Genomic DNA, 19,935 nt, shown 5'->3' with positions numbered 1-19,935 from the left:
CGTCAGATTTTATTCTAAATCCAGAATGAAACCTGGGTATCCCAATAGAGATTAATGCATAGTATTTAAATAAAATAATTTATATTAGCTCTTTAGAACATACGATCAAGCAATTTTTTTTTTTTTGTTCAACTAACTTATGATAGAAGCTATACACACACCTGCACTCACATTTATATTTGTGTGTGGGTATATCTATATATATATATAAAAACAGTACTAGCGATCCATTACTGGGAGCTCAAATCAAGTGGAAGATAATGACAGACCGGTACATATAAAAATTTAGACAACTTGTGTAGATTGTCTGAATAAAAAATTTGAAATTTCAAACTTTAAAGATCTGCAAAACCTATTAAACTGTAGGAAGGAAATAGCAAATAACTGTATACACAGAATAAACTTTACTTTAGGATAATACATAAAAACTAATATAAAAATAATTAAATAAAAAAAATAAACTAAAACAACACCTAAAAAAGAAAAACTACCCCAATCATGCACATGTTAAAATTAGAAAACCTATTAATTTGATACATTCACAAAAGAGCGAGTCATCTCTATACAAAACAGAACAAAAGAAGAAAGTAGAAGTCAGTCAAACATTTGTTCGTGAAAAGTCTTGCCATCGGCTAATGAAAACATTAACCCATGGGAGGAACAAACAATGAATCTTATTGGTTATCTAGCTAGACTAAACATCACATTATATATATATATATATATATATATATATATATATATATATATATATATATATAACACTTAATAACATGGATTCCATGCATTTTAATTTGATGATTCCCAATGTTAATGAAATGCAGAAGCCTTTGTCTAGCTTAATTGCCATAAATATTTTTTCATAACACACACACACACACACACACACTATATATATATATGATAGGAGTAATACTTTGTAAAAGAATACAAATAAAGACTTTTGTTGCAGTGATTGATGCCAAATCTCATGGCTTCTACATTATTGCAAACATTCATGAACCTAATTTTCCCATCTGTTCATTATATAAACAACATCTCGTAGATGCTCTAGGGTCAGTCACCAATGATAACTGGTTTTGCTGCAAGTTTCCAAAGTTAAATCAGACCTGTTCCACTTGCAACCCAAGAATTTCTCAAAAGAAAATGTGAATATGTCCCCTCATAGAATCTGACATGTTACACATCACAAACATTGCAAACTAAATAGGATCAACAGAAAAGGCAGACTATATGTGACATGGATGTTCAGCATCTTCTAATGAATATTGTTCTAGCAATGCAACTTTCTGTATAGAAAAGTTCTGCCAGGATAGATCTTGTTACTCTATAGAACATAACTAGATAGAACTGAATGTCAACTTTCTTTCAATACATTTTTTGGTACTACATTGTTCCAATGTAGTAAAATTAAAATTGCAACTTTTGCTTAGAGTTTTGTAAATAGTTTTAATAACACAAGAGAATAAAACTAATGAAGCCGGCGTCTCAAGACCCTTGATCGCAGAAGGAGTGGAGTAATAGTAAGGAATCTGATAAGGGCACCAGCCTGGTGCGAAAGAACTAAACAAGAACCCATATATTGTAATTTCTTGCATACAAAATGTATTTTATTGGATGTCTAAAAAATTTTTAAAAAATAAAAAAATGTGATACATTTTTTTATTTTTTAGATGAAGATTGATAATTTGTATTATGCAGCCTCCTATTCTTATCTTTGGTGTTATTCTCACATTTCAGTCATGCATTAAATAAAGGATTTAGTTTGAAATTTTGTATAGATTTCAGCTGACAACTGCAAAATAATGATTTTATTTTTTCATCATCCACCAAAGCCACCAGAGTCTAGGTCATTGCTGAGGTGGCTTGGTCTCTGTTGGCAGCCCTAGGAGATTTTACCTTCTCACCCTTTGAGAAAGGGTTAGTTTGTTGCTAATCACCTGATGCACTCCTATCAGGGAATGCTGATGAGGATATCCAGATAATTTTTGCAGGCCAGAGTGTTCTTTCTCTAGGAAATTGGCTCCTTAAATCTCACTTTCCCAACCCTGTGTCACATATTCCTGCCATGGGCAGGAGATAAATAAGTTCTTTATAATAATGTATACCATTCTCCAATGTAATAGATGTACTGAAACTAAAGCTGCTTTCAGGACTGCCAGAAACCACTGTAAAAGAGTAATAAAAAATGCAAGAGAGCTATATGCTCAGTCCATTAAATCTAAAGTAGTTGAGCCGCGGCTTGGTTCCCACCAGTTTTGGCAAATAGCAAACAGGATCTTAAACAGAAGCGTGCATTCTATCCCAACCATCATCAATGGACCTGAGGTCATCTCGTCAGCATTAGACAAGGCCAGACTATTTGCCAAAAAACTTTGCAGCTAATTCTACCCTATGTGATGAAGGCTATCAACTACCCGTATTTCCTCATATAACAGACAACACGCTATGCAACATACAAATATCTGTGCGTGAGGTCGCCAAGCTAATCAAGAACCTTGATTCCAGTAAAGCAACTGGCTCTGACGGCATTCCAATTATAGTGTTGAAAAAGCTTCAACCAGAACTTGCTCCCATACTTACAAAACTGTTTAAGCTTGCCTTAAGGAGAAGTACTTCCCAACACCCTGGAAAACCTCATCAGTACTCCCTGTATTTAAGAATTCAGGTGATAAGTCATCTCCCTCTCAGTACAGACCAATAAGTCTCCTGTGTGTCATGAGTAAGCTTCTGGAATCCATATTAAATAGAGAACTAGTCAACCACCTCAGCAGAAACAACCTTCTTAGTGACATGCAATATGGTTTCCGTTCTGCTAGATCTATAGCAGATGTGCTAATGGTTATATCTCATAAGATTAGTGAATCTCTCGACAAAGGCTTCTTTTCTAGGACAATTGCTCTTGACATGTCTAAGGCCTTCAATAAGGTATGGCATAAAGGCCTACTTCACAAGATTTCCAGCTACAGTATAACTGGAAATATTTCCTCAATTATTAAATCATTTCTCTCTGATAGGCTCATAAGAGTAGTGGTTGATAGGCAGAAATCAGAGGCCCACAGTATTAATGCTGGAGTCCCTCAGGGGTCCATCCTGGGCCCAACTCTTTTCCTGATCTACATCAATGATCTCCCAAAACACATACTTAAATCATTCGTTTTACTTTGCACTAACTTGCAATTTTAGAAATAAGGATTAACAGATCTAATATAAACAGAATATCTTGTTTATAAAATATTCGATCGTCCTAATAAAGATTAATACATTCCTTATCTATTAATATCAGAGCAGATGGAAGAGTTAATTAAAGTTAAAAATGTTTTTCATTAAAGAAAAAAAAAAAGAAAAACTAAAACCAAAAAACAAAAGTCACAATTTTTGTTTTCTTGAAAAATCTTTTATATTTTCTCATTTGACACCATTTTTCAAATAAAAAAATGTCTTAAAACTTTAAAAATCTAAATAAAACAAGATTTTATTTTTATACTTTTTCTTTTAAGACAGTAATCAGTTGTCTCATATTGGGCATCAATTTTTAGTCTTAAAATAACTCCTTTAATAACCAATGAAAATTTAGAGAAAATGAAATTAATAATGTATGAGACATTCAGTAATTTTTTTACCTTCTGGTGACCAAATGGCAAAACCTGTGCTATTTATACAATCTTGAAAATCTTCCACACTCAACCTATCAAAAGTAGATACCATTATTGTTGATGAACTATTCAACTAAAAATCTACAATCATACTCAAGATCACTTCCTTCAATAATTCATGACTCCCTGAGCCATCAGATATAATTATGAAGTTCATGTGATAACAATATTAAATGTGAAAATATAAACTCTTGTTATAAATTCCATATAAGGTAATAAAACAACAAAAAACAAGCATAACAAATGTTATAACCAAAGTTAGTCTTTATGAAATTCAACAACTAAAGACACTTGGCATTTCCTTGACCTTCTGGCTGAGAGCAAAGTGTAGTATCCGTTTTAATACTACACTTCATCTGTTCGATCTTTGGTCAGTGAACAAGAAATATTTCTAGACCAAAGCAATTCTCCATTTTTTTGTCCTAATCTAAAATGCTCCTTTTTGGAAGCTAGATTTTCTCCATATTAAAAAGAGACTAACTCTGTCCATGTAGAGAGGCAAGTAATTAGGGTCAGCTTTTTATTGCAATAAGACTTATCTTTACATTAAATGGTAACAAGAGAAAATATTTAAATGTTTTAAGCCAACAAGTTTGTTTGTTTTATAGCATATCAACCATTCCTAGGTTATTTGATACCAAAGCAAAATATCTATTGTAAACAGTTCATTGTATATGGTTAATAGAACTCAAGTTGCCATAGGTGGGAATTGCAGGTCTATCAACAGTATAAGGGCACAAAAATCAGAATAGATCAATAACGATTTGAACTTCACATAGCTGATTTTGTAGTCTGATATCCATTTAGTGATATCCTCTAATTTCCCCTCTCCAATTATATTTTGTCCATCCCTATTATTCAGCAGTAGATTGAGCCAAATCTGAGCCAGTGTGACCAGTAGCCAGGATGATAACCTGATAAATTTTTCAACATTAGTGTTCATGTTTCAGAAGTTTTTATATAAGAATCAATAATTGGGATTACTATTCTCATGTTATGCTCAATGTTTCAGACGATGTAACCTCGGACCATCTTCCAGTGAGTCTTGTTGAACTAAAAAATCTTTATGCTGAATTAAAGTTATGGCTGATGGAATGTGAGCAAGCTATCATTATGGATTAAATAAAGAGTTTCATTTGGAATACCGTGCAGATTCCTGGTTCCAACAAGACATAACTGAAAAACGTCAAAGATTACATAAACCAAAACATTGTGAGAATAACATCCAAGATGAGAACAGTAGCCTGAATAATACAAATAATCAAAATTTGATGTTCAATCAACCAGCATTTATGTCATTTACCCATTGAAGTTGGTCTGTAGATATAAAATATTTTTTTATCCTTAAGTTTGAATTATGAAAATAAAGGTATTTTACTTTATATATACACACACTATTAAAACTTGGAGGATCTTGTTTATCTCTGTGATCACTCAATGATATCACAAAGGGATAATGTTACAAAACGATTATGTCATTCATTAAAACAGGTTGAAGACAAGGAAGTTCCATTATGACACCATAAATGATAAAAGTAACCAAAATTTAAGAGAGAACATAAACACATGGTCACAGGTCATCTATATGGACAGTGACATATATATAAGTAATGAAATCAAAAAGGATGTAGTGTTTACCTGATATACACAATGGTAAACTTCAATCTAATATAAATACTAATATTTATATATAGATAATTTAATCCCAACCAAATCAAAAAATCTCAATACGCAATAGAGAGTAGAGCTTATTATAAATAGTTTTTTAGAGTATTTAGTCAAACAATAAATTTTGATTGTAAATTTCAACTTAAAATTTTACTTTTCTTTCCCTTATATATATCACTAGATGAACCATCTAGACATGGAAAGTCCAGTATATTGCTAATTACCTTGTTTGTTCTCATGTACACTGGTGGCATCATAAAGCGATGATGCCATCCACTAAAACAGTGTAAAATCATGTGGAAAACCCTTTATGATAGTGGGCTTAATATACTAAAACTGTGTCTTGTTTGTTTGTTCCTGTGCACAATGAATGACGTCATAAAGGGATGATGTCACAATGTTGTCAAGCAAGAGAGAAAGATCCTTTATGATGTTTTATTTATACAATCTAGGCAATATGTTCAGCATCTTTGCTGATATTTTTTAATTTTAGGTCTGTTTATTATCTTGTCTGTCCCCATGCATAAATGATGTCATAAAAGGATAATGTCAGCCACTAAAAGTGATGAAAGACATGGGGGAAGATCCTTTACGACATCATAAGGAAAAATGTCATTCATCAAACTAGAGAGATCCTTTATGAGATTATATTTAGACGACCCAGGCAATGCCGAGTATCTTTGCTAGTATTAAATAAGTGGAACAAAATTTAAAAAAAAAAAAAATAATAAAAAAAAATGGTGCTTCTATAGTATTAGTTACAATTGAAAATCACATTTCAAGTAAAAACAATATGTACATAGCATGCAAAAATAAGTATCCTCATCAAAATTAGAAAAAGTGATTGAGTAACAGATTAATTACAAATAAAAATCAATGACTTGCAGTTTTATCATATTAGCTAATATTGAATGGTTTTTCGTTATTATAGCCGAAATCTGACAGCAAAAAAAATGAGTTTTCATTAAAAAATACAACTACTTACAATTTTTGTCAATTTAAACAATCTACCTAATGATCATGCCACAAATTAGTTAAATATTTCCGAATATTACATAAAACATTTTCATAATTCAACGGAAAAATTATTTCGCCATGTTTGTTTTGTCAAGTGCGATGCAAATATGAGGGAAATAACTCGGTTTGAATTGGACTAATTTTTTAAGTTTTCAAAAATGAATTACCTCCCTTGTTAATCTACGTGCTCTTCAGTTATGTATGCTGAAATTGCTAATTTCTTCGAAAACTATTTCCTTTAATTAATTTTCTACCTCATTGTTTTTCATAATTTTTTAATATTTTTTATAACTGCTACATAATTCAGTAAATACCATTGGTTTCACTTGAAATTTAATATTTCAATTTTCGCATCACTAACAGAACCTATTGAAGATTACTAAAAACAGGGGAGGTAATGCAGTATCATTTTGGTAACCTGTAGTTCTGCTCTTATCAATGGTGGATCGAAAGATTTTTATTTTTAATAAAAAGTTCTAGGCAACTTTCTACTATCATTTTTTCCTGATTTTTAGCATGAATACTTATTTCTGTATAATACGCAAGTACATCCAAGTATTTTACTTGTAATGCGATTCTCACTTGTGACTAATACTAAATAAGCACCAAAAGAGATTTTAGTTCAAGAAAGCAAAACTGAAAAAATACAGATAAAAACATCTAAAGTTTTTTTTTTTTATTTTTTTTTTTTAACTATTTTACAAACTGGGTAACAATTATTTTCACTTCTATATTGTTTGAGAACTTAGTAGAATTAATAGGGGTTGAGAATGACGGTGACAAGAAGAGTCACCTCGAAAATAATCAGGAGGGAAAAGCGTGGAAAATAGTAGCAGGTTGAGACGTCGTTTTGAACAAAAACTGCGCGTGCACACACATACACACACTCAAGGGAGAGTGAATGGAAAACGGTGTTTCTACTCACCACCATGCTTTGGCATGTGGAGTTGAAGCTGGGTATACTTCATGGTGGAAAAGTTGCAAAATCTACATTTGTAGAGACGAGCAGCAATAGAGAATCCGGTCGGAGTGACCAGGTTTTCAGGCGAGGACCTGTCCTCACTGTACTCGTCCAAAGGTGACAGATCTGTCCGGTTCAAGTCATACTCACTTCTGGCTGATTCAAAGTCACTCCTGGCAGCCTCGTAATTCACCATGTATTGCTGGTCTTGGGAGGAGTCCCCATCCAATGTAATGGTCGGCACTTCACCAAGACCACTATCTTCGGCAGTTGACGGCACATCTGCACAACTGATCTCCGGTCGTGTCATTCGGTTTGAAAGCAACAAACGTGCTATCGTGCTTTGGCGAACTTCTGGTTTGTCATCCCCACTACTAACATAGGGGTCTTCATCCATGACATATAGAAGTCCCTGAAAAAAATAAATAAAAACAATAACTTCTATAATAATAATCCAGAATAAGAGAAGAAAAAAAAAATGTTACATTTATAAGGAGAATAAGACTGATCCTAAACAAATGCTCAACACTTGTAGCTTTTAATCAGTTTAAGTTCATAAATATCTGCAAGAAAACTTGGAAAATTTTACTTTTATCTGATGCTATTTCTATTTATTCAAATTATTTGTCCCTGATTTTCTAATGATTCAGCATAAAACTAAATATAGTCCACATTATAACCTTTACACTTGACAACTGTGTTCCAAAATTCATAATGATCGCCTAATTAGTTTAGGAGTGAATCCTATACATAGAAATATATAAACATATAATCATACCAAACTTTATATAAAAATAGACTACTACTTGGTCTTGCCTTTCAAAATGGCTTCCACCTATTAGATCTCTTTTTCATAACTCATCATTTTTTATTTGTATTGCTCTAACTATTGCTCTTATTTTGGTTGTTATTCTCACAACATTTCGGTTGATGTAATCTACAATTGTCTTCAGGTGTATATTTACAATAGTTACCAATAGTTATTTGTGAATGATGGAAAAAAAAAATGTTTTTGCTAATTGTTTTTCTAATGAACATAGGTTTTAGAATTTAAGTGCAAAGGGTGTCGAGTCTATTTCATTTTTGTATAAATTTGTATCCATACCGACTTGATATTATGTTACTCTATGTTTTTTAGAGAAGGATCGATAAATTTTTGGAATTTTTTTTTTCACCAATAACATCCATTGTGAATATACACCTAAAGATGGTCGGAGGTTACACTGATCAAAACATTGTGAGAAAAACAACCAAGATGAGAACAATAGTTCGAACAATCCAAATATAAAAATTTATTAAACTGCATCTCAAAAATTCAGTAACATTATATAAACTATTCTTGTAGCACCACCTATCTTTTACCTTCTCTAAATTGCTAATTAAACATAAGTCAACAGTCTTGCTAGTCGATGAAAACATATTTGAAATGGAGACACTACTCTCAACTTAGAAGACCTTGCTTAATTAAATCAAAACTGGCATTATCTCCCAATAGACATACTCATACACCCATGCAGCAAAACGTTGAGTATTTCATCCTAATAACTATTCTGATTAATTCTCTGAAGAATTTATCAAGTTGGAAATAAAACAAACAAAAATAACGTGAAAATTGAAAATAAATTTGGAGAAATTGGCAACAAAAGCATTTTATGTTTTGGAATATTTTAGATAACGATTAACAACTTGTATTATTAATATTATGATTCTCATATTCTTACATTTTGACTGATGTAACCTCTGACCTTTTTCAGATAAGACTGGTTTATCTCAGGAATCTGTACAGAAGTTAAAACTAAACTCTTTGTTTAATTTACAGGGCCAGAATGAGAACAATCTATGTCCATGGACTAAATGAAGTGTTCAGTTCAAAATTTTGTACAAATTTCCAATTTCAACAAGATTCACTTGAAGAAGGCAAGTTTACATCAACCAAAAACATTGTGAGAATAATATCAAAGTGAGAACAGAAGTTCAAATAATTCAAAGAAATGTTGTGCATCCTTGTTTCATGATTATTCTGGTCTATTGTCATCCATCAAATAAGTTCTATTCACAGAAAAAAAAAACATTTTTATGGATTCCAACTTCGTTTTACTTCACAAAAATTTTAAAAAATATCAAAGTTTATCTTAGATCTTGCCCCTATTTTTTTTCAAACATGTATTCTCAAATTTTTTTTTTTCAAGCGCCACACTAAACTGCTTCAGACACACTTGAACAAGGTCTTCAACTTGACACGAAACCATGACACAAATCCAGTCTTTTCTACCTATGTTTTTATACCTATTCTATCAACGACTTGACTATTCTGAGTAGGAGACAAAACTGCATTTAGTGACCGAACTAATTTGGGAAGTTTGGAGAGGATGTAATAACTCCTTATCACTACTCTCAGGTATGCCTTGACCAAAATTGGTGGTATCAGTCAGATCCATTTATGGGTAATAATAGACACTATAATTTACAAAATATTTTTATATTTATGATGACAGTTGCTTCAATTGTTCAAATTTTATAGTTTGTCAAACTATTTATACTGATTTCAAGATTTTTGTTTTTAAATGAGGTCTTCAATTTCATCAAACATAAAAATCATTACAAAAAAATAAAGCTGCCATCCTCAAATATTTTCATCCAGGACTGAAGTCAGTAGCCTAATTCAAACTCAAAATTTCAAAAAAAGTCCGGCTCTGGCTTTCATTAGTAATAATTTATAAATAGTAGCTGCAGGCTTCTAATTTTTACAATTTATGTAGATTGCAGAAAAGAAAAAGAAAAGTAAAACTTATAATTTGAAATATTAAAAAATTAAACAATTGTGGCCTGAGTGAAGTTTGAACTCCCAACATCTGTCTACAGCATGCTAACCAATTGATTTATGGGGTAAGTATGAAGCAGTAATGCTATTAAATACATAAGACTCATTCTTCCCCTTCTCCCCCAAACCAAATGTAGATAGGTCGCTTATCAAAAAGGGAGAAGGAAGAGTAATAATCAATGAAACATTGAATATTTTGGGGGCATTTTTTCATTTATCAATTCTAAAATGGTGAATTTTTTTTTCCACTTTTTTTGACTAGAGCTTGATTCTAGCAAGAATAAAAGACTTAAATCTACAATCATTAGTTTTCAGAATTCTTTGCAATGATTAATGATTTGTATTCTATATAGTTAAAGAATGTTTGTAAAGATGCAAGTCCACATGCAAACTAAATAAGAAATAAAACAAATATACAGAAAAATCTTTGATGCATGTACAAATCACAGAATGAAGACATCATATTCCAAAAATTATATAAATTGATCAAGTAGTTTTATTTTTTTAACTAAGAAAATAAAATTTTATGAGTAAGCAAAAAATCTTGAAAAACAAAAGCAGATAACTCCACAATAATTCAAACTTGCCAGATCAGTCTTGTAATATTAACGACTTCATATTAATTCCTTAAAAATCATGATTTTCTTTATAAAAAAACTTGATCAATTTATGTGATATTTGGACTATGACATTTTTGTTCCATGATGGGTACATACATTATAAAGACTTTTCTGTACTTTTGTTTTATTTAGGTTGAAGTGTGGACTTGCACAATTACATCTTCTGACACATTATGAAAATAATAAAGATGGGAATAATAGTTCAAATACTCCTCACCCAAACACAAATCATAGAATTACTATTATTCAATAAATATTCAAACTTACAGGTTTTTCTGGAATTTTACTAGAATTCATTGCCTTCCTTCTCCATGATGATAATGATAATGATGATGGTCTTATAATCTGAAAAATTATGGCAAAATCATTTCATTTTATTTCAAAAAATCTGAATTAGCATTTAAGGATTCAAGATGAATTTTAAAATACCTCTGTTCAATCTGTTTATTTAGCAACGAAAATTGAATTCATTTTCATCGCTAAATTGTATGAAAACTCCAAAGATTTTTTTTAATAAAAAAAGAAAAAAAAAAAAAAAAACTTACACGAGATTCACTGAATTTCTTTAGGTTCTCCTTTGTGCATTTTTTCTTATCCACAACCTATAAAAAAAATTAAATTCAAAGATATGAAAAATTAAGAAATATCATCGAAGTCAAATCAAAACATTTTGGTATTTCAGTTTTAGTTTACTAACAAAAATGGAAAAGGAGAAGCAAAAGAATGAGAAAGAAAGTAAAATAAATGTGAACCAAAAAAAATGGTAAGAGTAGAAGCGATCAAAATACTGACTCTTCTAGAAAAAAAATTATGAAGAAAAGTTAATAACTTTATGACACATTTGTTGGCACTGAATTTACAGGGGAAGACAACCATGCCTCAATTTACAAGGAAGTAATCCTAACATGTTCCTCAAGTGGGAAGTTTGAGCTCGTATATATAAAAATTTAAAAGGACACTGTCAAATCTGTGCAATTTTCTTCATGAGTTGGTTCCAATTTTTATCTTATGGTAAAAAACATTACTTTTGAAGATAATTCAGATTTATTCCCCCCCCCCCCATCATGTTCAACATTTGTCAATTTTATATTTTAATTACTTCACTATTCATGTATCTGTATAAACAGGATTCATTCCTAAACTAATTGACTGATCATTGTGGATTTGGGAACACAGCTGCTAAGCATAAGAATTAATAATGTAGAATATATTTAGTTTTGCAGCTTAAGTTTAAATTTAAGCTGGAAAACACATCCAACCATTAGTGGTTGGTTGCCCAGAATCTCTTCAGTGGTGAGAGAAGTAGGGGCATGATATGCCAGACATTGCAACAAAGGAGAGGATGAAGTTGTCAGTGGTGTGGTGCTGTGGGATCCCAGGCACAGAACCGCTGGGTGGGGGTGAGGGGGCTGTCAAAACATACACAAAATTATTGACAGAAGGCGCTGACTTACAGCTTGGGGGGCTTCCTGGTGCCATGGAAGATGGAAATCTGGAGGGAAAGAGTCAATTTGATCCAGATAACCCGCCCGATACAATATATTTAGTTTAATTTTTATGGTGGTAAAAGGGGATAAAATTCCTTTACAAAAATCCAGATACTTTCAATTTTTGTGAAATTTTCACAACAGATATTAAACATAAATTAATAAATATTCCCAAGTTTCAGTTTCTTTGAAATATTTGAAAGCGTTTTGAAGAGTATAATTTCTACTATATAAAAGTCACTTTGTACGTGTGTGTGTGTGCGAGTTCCTTATAGGTTCCAAAATAGCTGAGGCTATCTTTTGTAAATTTCACCCAAAGCTAATTTATGTCTGGCATCGTTCTTAAATATGTTTTGTATAGAAATTCTTCTGATAAGTATCGAAAAATCAAAAAAAAAATCCAATCTTAAAAAAAGCTTTTCTCTCTTATAGATAAATAGATTAAAAAAAATAATTTTTACAGGGGAATATTATGTTTTACACCAGCCAAGAAAGATAAAATTTCAGCAAATCATTTCCTCTTAAAAAACAGATTTCTTATAATCTGGAGATATAGCTTAGTGGTAGAGCATTCGACTACAGATCGAATGATCCCCTGTTCAAATCCAGGTGTACCTTACCATTTTATTTTAATTTTTTCTTATTAAGGAGTTGAATTTACGATAAAAGAAGAGGTACCATTTGAAATCACAAATCATTTCTTTGTTTGTATATTTTAAAACTAAATATTAATCAGAAGTGACTTTTCCAGGGCATTCATCATCAAGCCCAAATATCAGCTGATGTGATATTGTAAACAAACACAGACGGAATTTGATGAATGACATCATTAATTTTTTTTTTTTTTTTTTTGCAAATTAGTCTACTGGGCAAATTATTCCTTCTATTCTATAATAATCAATAGAGGATTGATTCAATAATAATACATATGCAATCTGCATAAATTAAAATATGTTTAAGCGTATTGTACGACTGGGTAACTTCGGGTTGCCAGCTAGTATGGGTATAACCCCTCATTTGAAAATTAAAATAATTCAGATTTTCATTAAATTTTATCCATAGTCAATAGACACTAATTAATCAAGATTCTCTAAATTTCAATTTCTTAAGACCTGTTAAAACTTTAAATTTTAGACATTTTCTAAAATCAAAACTATGTAATGGATTTTGATCAAAATTGGAATAAGTATTCTAATCATAAGGTTTAGTAACATTTATATTTTGCTTTTGATCAACATTAAGGAACATAAAAATAGTGTAAAACTGTTTTGCTTTCTCCCCACCCCCACCCTACCCTGTGTTCCAATGGTATCACTAAAGTAACAAAATTTTTGAACAATCTCAATAACTCTTCACCATCCAAATATACTTCCTCCATAGAGTTTCAGCCATCTGTATTGTCTTACATTTCTTGCATACAAACTGGTTCATGGTTTAAAATTAAAAAAAAAAAAAAAAGTGTTGCTATATTCAATATGATGTGCAAAGCAGAAAAATCATTTTAAAGTGTCTGAGAAACAACAATTTGAGGCTCAACCTGATAATAGGACACAAAATTAAGTGCCTACACAACAATTAGCCAAACCACAGGTCAGTCAAGGAAAGAAAACTATCTCAGAATCTCTCACATATTGTATAAAAAGCCAAAACAAACTAACGGCTCAACAGATTGTCACAGACAAGCCCACAATGTACAATGCCTTAATGCTGAAATAAATTATACTTTTCTCCACGTGATATTGATCTCAGCCTCTGTTGCAGAAATTATTATTATATGTTGCCATGCTTTCAATGGAATCATCAGAATCAAAAAGGACATGATGATGACTAATAACATGGACTGACAACTGGTGTGTGCCAAGTTCATTCCACAAAAATACTTTCGCTTAGAGATGTTGGCAATCTTCACATGATTTCTCCCGTAAGTATCTGATGTCTTTCTAGAAAGAATTCTAACAAAAAAGATATCAGGGAAATGAATGTTAACAATAATCATCTGATTCATATGAAATGAATAAATGATACCCAACAATATCAGCATTGACAGAAAAAAATTATGACAAGCTGCCATCATCAACATCGTTCACATAAGATCAGCAACAATTGCAGCAAGTCACAATCATCAGTATTGTCCACAGAAAAAAAACATCAAACAGCAAAACCTACTATTACTGCTGATAATCTCACACATATTTGTTTCTCCCAGTGAACTTTTATGCCTACATAAAGTATCTCATATACACTCTCATACCAACACAACACATATACAAAACCACCAAGAACATTTTTCCTTTAAAAAAAAAAAGTTATATTTTTTAATTCAGGAGTCATTACGTATCAAGGCCAACATCCACTCGAAGATAAGGATTAATTAGATGGATGAATAGTCAGTTGTGTTAATGAAAAAATTACAACAGAATTAAAACAGAAGAATGGAATAAACAAAATTGGATTACTTATGAGGACTTATACGATTACTTATATAAGTATTTGTTAACATTGGATTTGAAAATGACCTGTCTGCAGAGAAGTTCTTGGAAAGAAATTCTGTTTGATGTTAGGTATAATGAAACAATGGAAAGTTCTAAGCATTTGTGGTAATAAGATGAATTCTTGCTGTTAATGTCTTCAGAAAACAAGAGACCATTTCCCACGCAGTCATATTTTTTATTCTGTCAAGGTGATAAGCTCAAGTGGAAATCTGTGGTCTCCCTTTGTAAAACATTCACAACAAAATCTTAGCTATAACCACTGGGAAGAATTTTCCTTTCCTTTTCTGTCCTAAAAGTAAACGGAACTTTCAAAACAAAATTTCTTCCAAGGAATGGCCATTTATGGAATACAATACCATGGGAATACTTTTCAGATGATTGCAACATGGTAGTTTTATAGGCAAATTGTCAGGCCACCCATCTAAATACTCAAATTCTTACTACTTTTTACCAATTTTTCCAATCCTTTCAATGTGCTCTTCATCACCAATGGACAATCGCAGTAACCCTTATCTTTGCATTGCTTTTAGGCCTTGATAAGTGGTGATGCATTAGTAAGGAAGACAAAAACATTTAACTTGTGCTTTAGACATGGACAGTGTGAAAAGATTTTTTTTTTTTATATAAATAGAACAAGAAGATGACCTACAGGTTTTTCAGAAAATTTCCTTATGTTTCCATTTCTCCATTGTAATAATTTGACTACCTGCAAAGAAAATTAAACTCAATTCAATTAAAGTTCAATTAATTCAACTTTTATAAAAATGTATTATACAATCAATTTTATTTAAAATTTTTTAATTTGAAAGGGAATGGTTTGTGGTTCGAACAACCCTTTTGTCAATACCAAAGGGTCATTCAAACCGCAAACCACTCCCTCCCGAATTTCCCTTTGTGGGCAGAAGTCACACTTGATAATTTAATAATCATCTATTCCCATATCATAAAAAACTTAGATATCTCTAAGGTATGCGAGTCTGATCTGATCTCAGTTATACTAATAAAGAAATGCTTTGCTGAGTTAGCCCTTGTTCTCTCCAAACTCTCCAACAAATGCCTTGCTGAATCTTGCTTCCCTGATAGGTTCTCCTGATAATTGCCTCTGTGGTACCAATATTCAAAAATACTGATGAAAGAACTGACCTGCTCAATTATCATTCCATTAGTCTCCTCCTCCTTTCAGCTAAAATCTTTGTGTCATTAATCAATCAAGCACTAGTTCACCATCTCGTAAATGCTAAACTTTTTTTTAACAGTATGGATTTAGGCAAGCCTGTTCTATTACAGATATGCTAATGGTGATCATTGAATGCATATACCATGCACTGGACAAGGTAAGGCGAAGTATGAATGGTAGCCCTCGATATATTCAAACCATTTGAGAAGGTCTGGCATGAAAGTCTTCTTATGAAAATTAAATTGTACAGTATTACTGAACAAATGCTTATTATAATCATATCCTTCTTAGACAAGAGAAAAATTCAGGTTGTCCTTGAAGGTCATATATCCAAACACAACATTAATGTGGGTGTACTCTGCGAGTCGATTCATAGACCTTTATTATTTCTAAATGACCTTCTGGATTAAATTGTATCCGGAAAAGTTACATTTGCAGAGGACACCATTCTCAATACCACGAATGTACACATATCTAAGGCAATGCTTGAAACCTTATAAAATGACCTCCAGTCTGTAGTAGAATAGGGACGTAAATGGATGGTAGCATTTAATGCTACTAAGACAAAGCTTCTTTCCTTCAATTATAAAAAAACTTTCTAGCCAGATTATCATGAATATAGCACTAGCTGAAAGTTTATCATTCAAACTCTACTTAATATTCATAGGTAACATGAATTGGAACAAATATGCAAGACATTGCCAAAGCTGCTACAAAGGTGGGCTCTGCTCCTACCATGTTAGAAAAATACTCACATCTGACAATATCCTATATCTCTAGAAAGCAAATATTTGCCCATACATGGAACAGCTTCTTTTTTTTTTATCCAGCCTGTTTGGAATCTAGGATTGAATGCTGGTGGTAGATTCTTATTCTAGCTTGGTTTGAAGTGATTCAACCTTTCTTTCTCTTTTTATTATTACGTATTCTACTAATCCGCACAACAATCACCTTATTATTTCCTACATCAAAGGTCTCAGGACAAACTTTCCTGATGTCTTTCCTCTTTTGCAAATCTCTTCATAAGTCTAATCTAGATGCTTCTACTGATAGCAACGATTTACATGTGGATAGTTATTTGCCTACTGTCTGCTTAGACTTTTCTACCCATTTATATAGCCTTGTTCTTTATCTTCATAAGGATCTCCTCATTTCACATGCACCCCCCTCCCACTCTAGAATCTCATGGGTGTCTTTATCATAGATTGTCTTTGGCACATTCTACTTCCTATTCTTTTTGTATTGTTAACCTTCTGACGATGACTGCTCAGTTGTTGATGCTATATCCAGCAGTATTGATAATGCATTGCAACTTTATACATCAAGCTCTACGTTTGTTTTTGGTGACTTTAATGCTCATCATTATATCTGGCTCCTCCACTAATCACACAGACATCTGAGGAAATCTGTCTTAACTTCTGTCTCATGACTTGTCCTAAATTGTCACCTTCCTTACATGTTTTCCTGATAACGATTGTTATCAACTATCCTTACTTGATCTTTTTCTCACTTCTGTTCCTGAATCTTGTTGTCTCCTCTTTTCCATTGGGTTCTTCTGATCATGCTGCTGTTGATGTTGAGATTGATTTTTCTGTTAAGTTTTCAATTAATCTTCCATTTTATAGGAATATATTTAATTACAGGAAGGCTGAGCTTCACAGCTTCCTTTGCTATATGTTTTTCCATGGGTTATATTTTTTGGTATGTCTCCCAATGATGCTGCTAAGTAGGTTACTGACTGGCTTCTTGATAGAATTTACACCTTCATTTCTAATAGTAAGTTTCAGTCCAAACGTCATTATCCTCCTTGGTTTTCATCTATTTGTACTTCTGCCATTTCCCATCATAATCATAACTTCAGTCAGTATTGTTAGGATGGTTCTGAGGCTTCTAGACAATCTTTTTCTTAATTTTTTTTTTCTTTTTAATTACATTTTCACCCCAAACAAGGCACAGTCCCACTTTGATGTAGGGGCTACTATCAGGGATATAAGTTGCAGAGATACTATGTAGGGAGTTGAGCAGCAAGATGTCCGTTCACATTATACTTGAACTTCTGCATATATGTATCAGTTGATGAAGCAGGAACCCGGAAGGGAATTCCAAAGTCTAGCAGTTCTGGGGAAGAAACTATTAGAGTAGAAGGTTTTCTGACATCTAGGGATTTCTGTGTAAGGGTGGGACTTTGCTGCTTGTTGGGTTTGTAGGGAGTATTTACATCGAGAAAGTACAAGGGTTTGTAGTTCATCAGAGCATCCACCATTAAAATATTTGTAAAACAGACAGCGGGATGCAACATTTTGTCGATGGGACAGAGACTGAAGCTTAAATGACAGTTCAGAACCTATCAGATTGGTGACTTTTGAAACCTGTCCAGTAGTGAGAGACTAGTAGCAGATGCACCAGCCCAAATGTGACAATACTCCATACATCTTACAGAAGAGTTAACAATGTCCAAAACAGCAATTTCTAAGGCTAAGTATCTATTCTATAAAGATCCATAGTTTTATCGTATCTTAAAAGGCTGGGTCTTGTGATTTTTGAAGAATCTACAATAGTGTGGTTAACTGTGGCAAGTCTGCTATTCCTTCTCTAATAATCTTCAGGTTATTTCATCTTTTAAGGGAAAAACTCATCTCTTTGTTTTTCTTTTTGATGACAATTCTTCTATTGATGATTCTGGTTCTGTTCCTTCTGTTTTTCCTTTGAAATCTGGTAAGTCTCTTGATTCTATAATTATTACATCAAAGAACCCTGACGGCCAATATACAAGTCTCTTAAAGCTTTCTCTCACAACTTGCTCTGAACTATGTTCATCCTCTGTTCTGTCACCACTGGGATCTTCTGACCACTCGGTTGTATCAGTTAAGATAAAAACGAAATGTAATAAGTCCTCAGATGTACCTCTTCATTGTACAGTATATCGATACGCTATGGCTGACTGGGATAGCTTCCGTACATTTATATCAGATCTACCTCTGCATTCCATGTTTCAAAAGAATGTGTCTTTTATAGTATCAAACCTGACGGAATAGTTAATTGTAGGTATAGACCGCTTTATACTCTTCAAAAAAATTCCCAACTATGTTCAATGGACCCGAATTAATCTCGCCAACATCAGACAAAGCCAAACTCCTTGCCAAGAACTTTTTTTTTTTTTTACATAGGCATCACCATTTATCAAGGCCGAGAGGCCACTCAAGGATAAGGGTTAAAGAGTGTAGAGTAGTCAAAAGGACAATATAGTAATCAATAGTAATGGAAGTTCGGTAAATTTGTTAACTTAAGTGGAACGGCTCATCAGAAACTTGTTCACGTTGGACTCGAAGACAACAATATTATAGACAGCTGGAAAGCAGGAAAACGGAAGACAATTCCACAGGCGTGCAGTTCTAAGAAAGAAGCTTTGATCATGGAATCTATGTTTAGGTTTAGGCACAGATAAAGAGTGGGGAAAATTATTGATAATATTTTCAGCTAGTCTAGTGTTTCTTGTGAAAGTTTGGCGAGGGGGGACCATAGATTGAAGCTCAGTCAAACACTTTCCATGAAAATAACGATGAAGCAGAGACAAACTCGCAACATCTCTTCTGTGAGATAGAGGTTGCAGCAAAGAGAAAAGGACATCTCCCACCAGGCCACAAAGTCTATTTTGAACCCTATCAAGGCAGGACAAGTCTATTCTAGCAGCTCCTGCACATATGTGGCAACAGTATTCCATCCTTAGATGTATCTGGGTCTTATATAGATAGAGAATTGCATCAGCAGTGAGATATCTACTGGATCGATAGAAGGATCCGACCATTTTTCCAGCGGCCTTGGCAACAGATTTGATGTACGTATTCCATTTAAGATCAGGAGTAAAGGTCAAGCCCAGAAGTCTGTCAAAACTTGAGGCCTCCCCAAGACGAGAGCCATTCATTTTAATTGATGCCAGATGGGGATCAGAACGTTGATGATGTAAAGATAGAAGCTTGGTTTTCTTTGCAGTTAATTCTACCCTTTGCGATCAAGGCCGGCAACCCCCAGTATTTCC

At 32.7% G+C, this 19,935-nt stretch overlaps 1 protein-coding gene across 5 annotated transcripts in view; it reads right to left on the bottom strand.

Annotated features, from left to right (window-relative positions):
- The window catches only part of LOC145283681 (uncharacterized), a 60,386-nt gene that overhangs the window by 25,358 nt on the left and 15,093 nt on the right, over nucleotides 1-19,935 (bottom strand). The window contains exons 2-5 of one of the 5 annotated variants that reach the window (XM_080132703.1): nucleotides 15,372-15,428; nucleotides 11,289-11,345; nucleotides 11,011-11,088; nucleotides 7,267-7,714 (exon numbers count right to left, since the gene is read on the bottom strand). In XM_080132703.1, coding sequence (XP_079988829.1) covers nucleotides 7,267-7,714; nucleotides 11,011-11,040 — 478 coding nt within the window. In that variant the 5' untranslated portion in view covers nucleotides 11,041-11,088; nucleotides 11,289-11,345; nucleotides 15,372-15,428. The remainder of the gene's footprint in view (nucleotides 1-7,266; nucleotides 7,715-11,010; nucleotides 11,089-11,288; nucleotides 11,346-15,371; nucleotides 15,429-19,935) is intronic. The other 4 variants (XM_080132707.1, XM_080132705.1, XM_080132704.1 and 1 more) reach the window with 4 other exon arrangements.

This window comes from Euprymna scolopes, chromosome 8 (assembly GCF_053919585.1).
Source record: "Euprymna scolopes isolate OS-2025 chromosome 8, ASM5391958v1, whole genome shotgun sequence".
Lineage (NCBI taxonomy): Eukaryota > Metazoa > Mollusca > Cephalopoda > Sepiida > Sepiolidae > Euprymna > Euprymna scolopes.
This window is presented reverse-complemented; position numbering and strand designations above follow the sequence as displayed.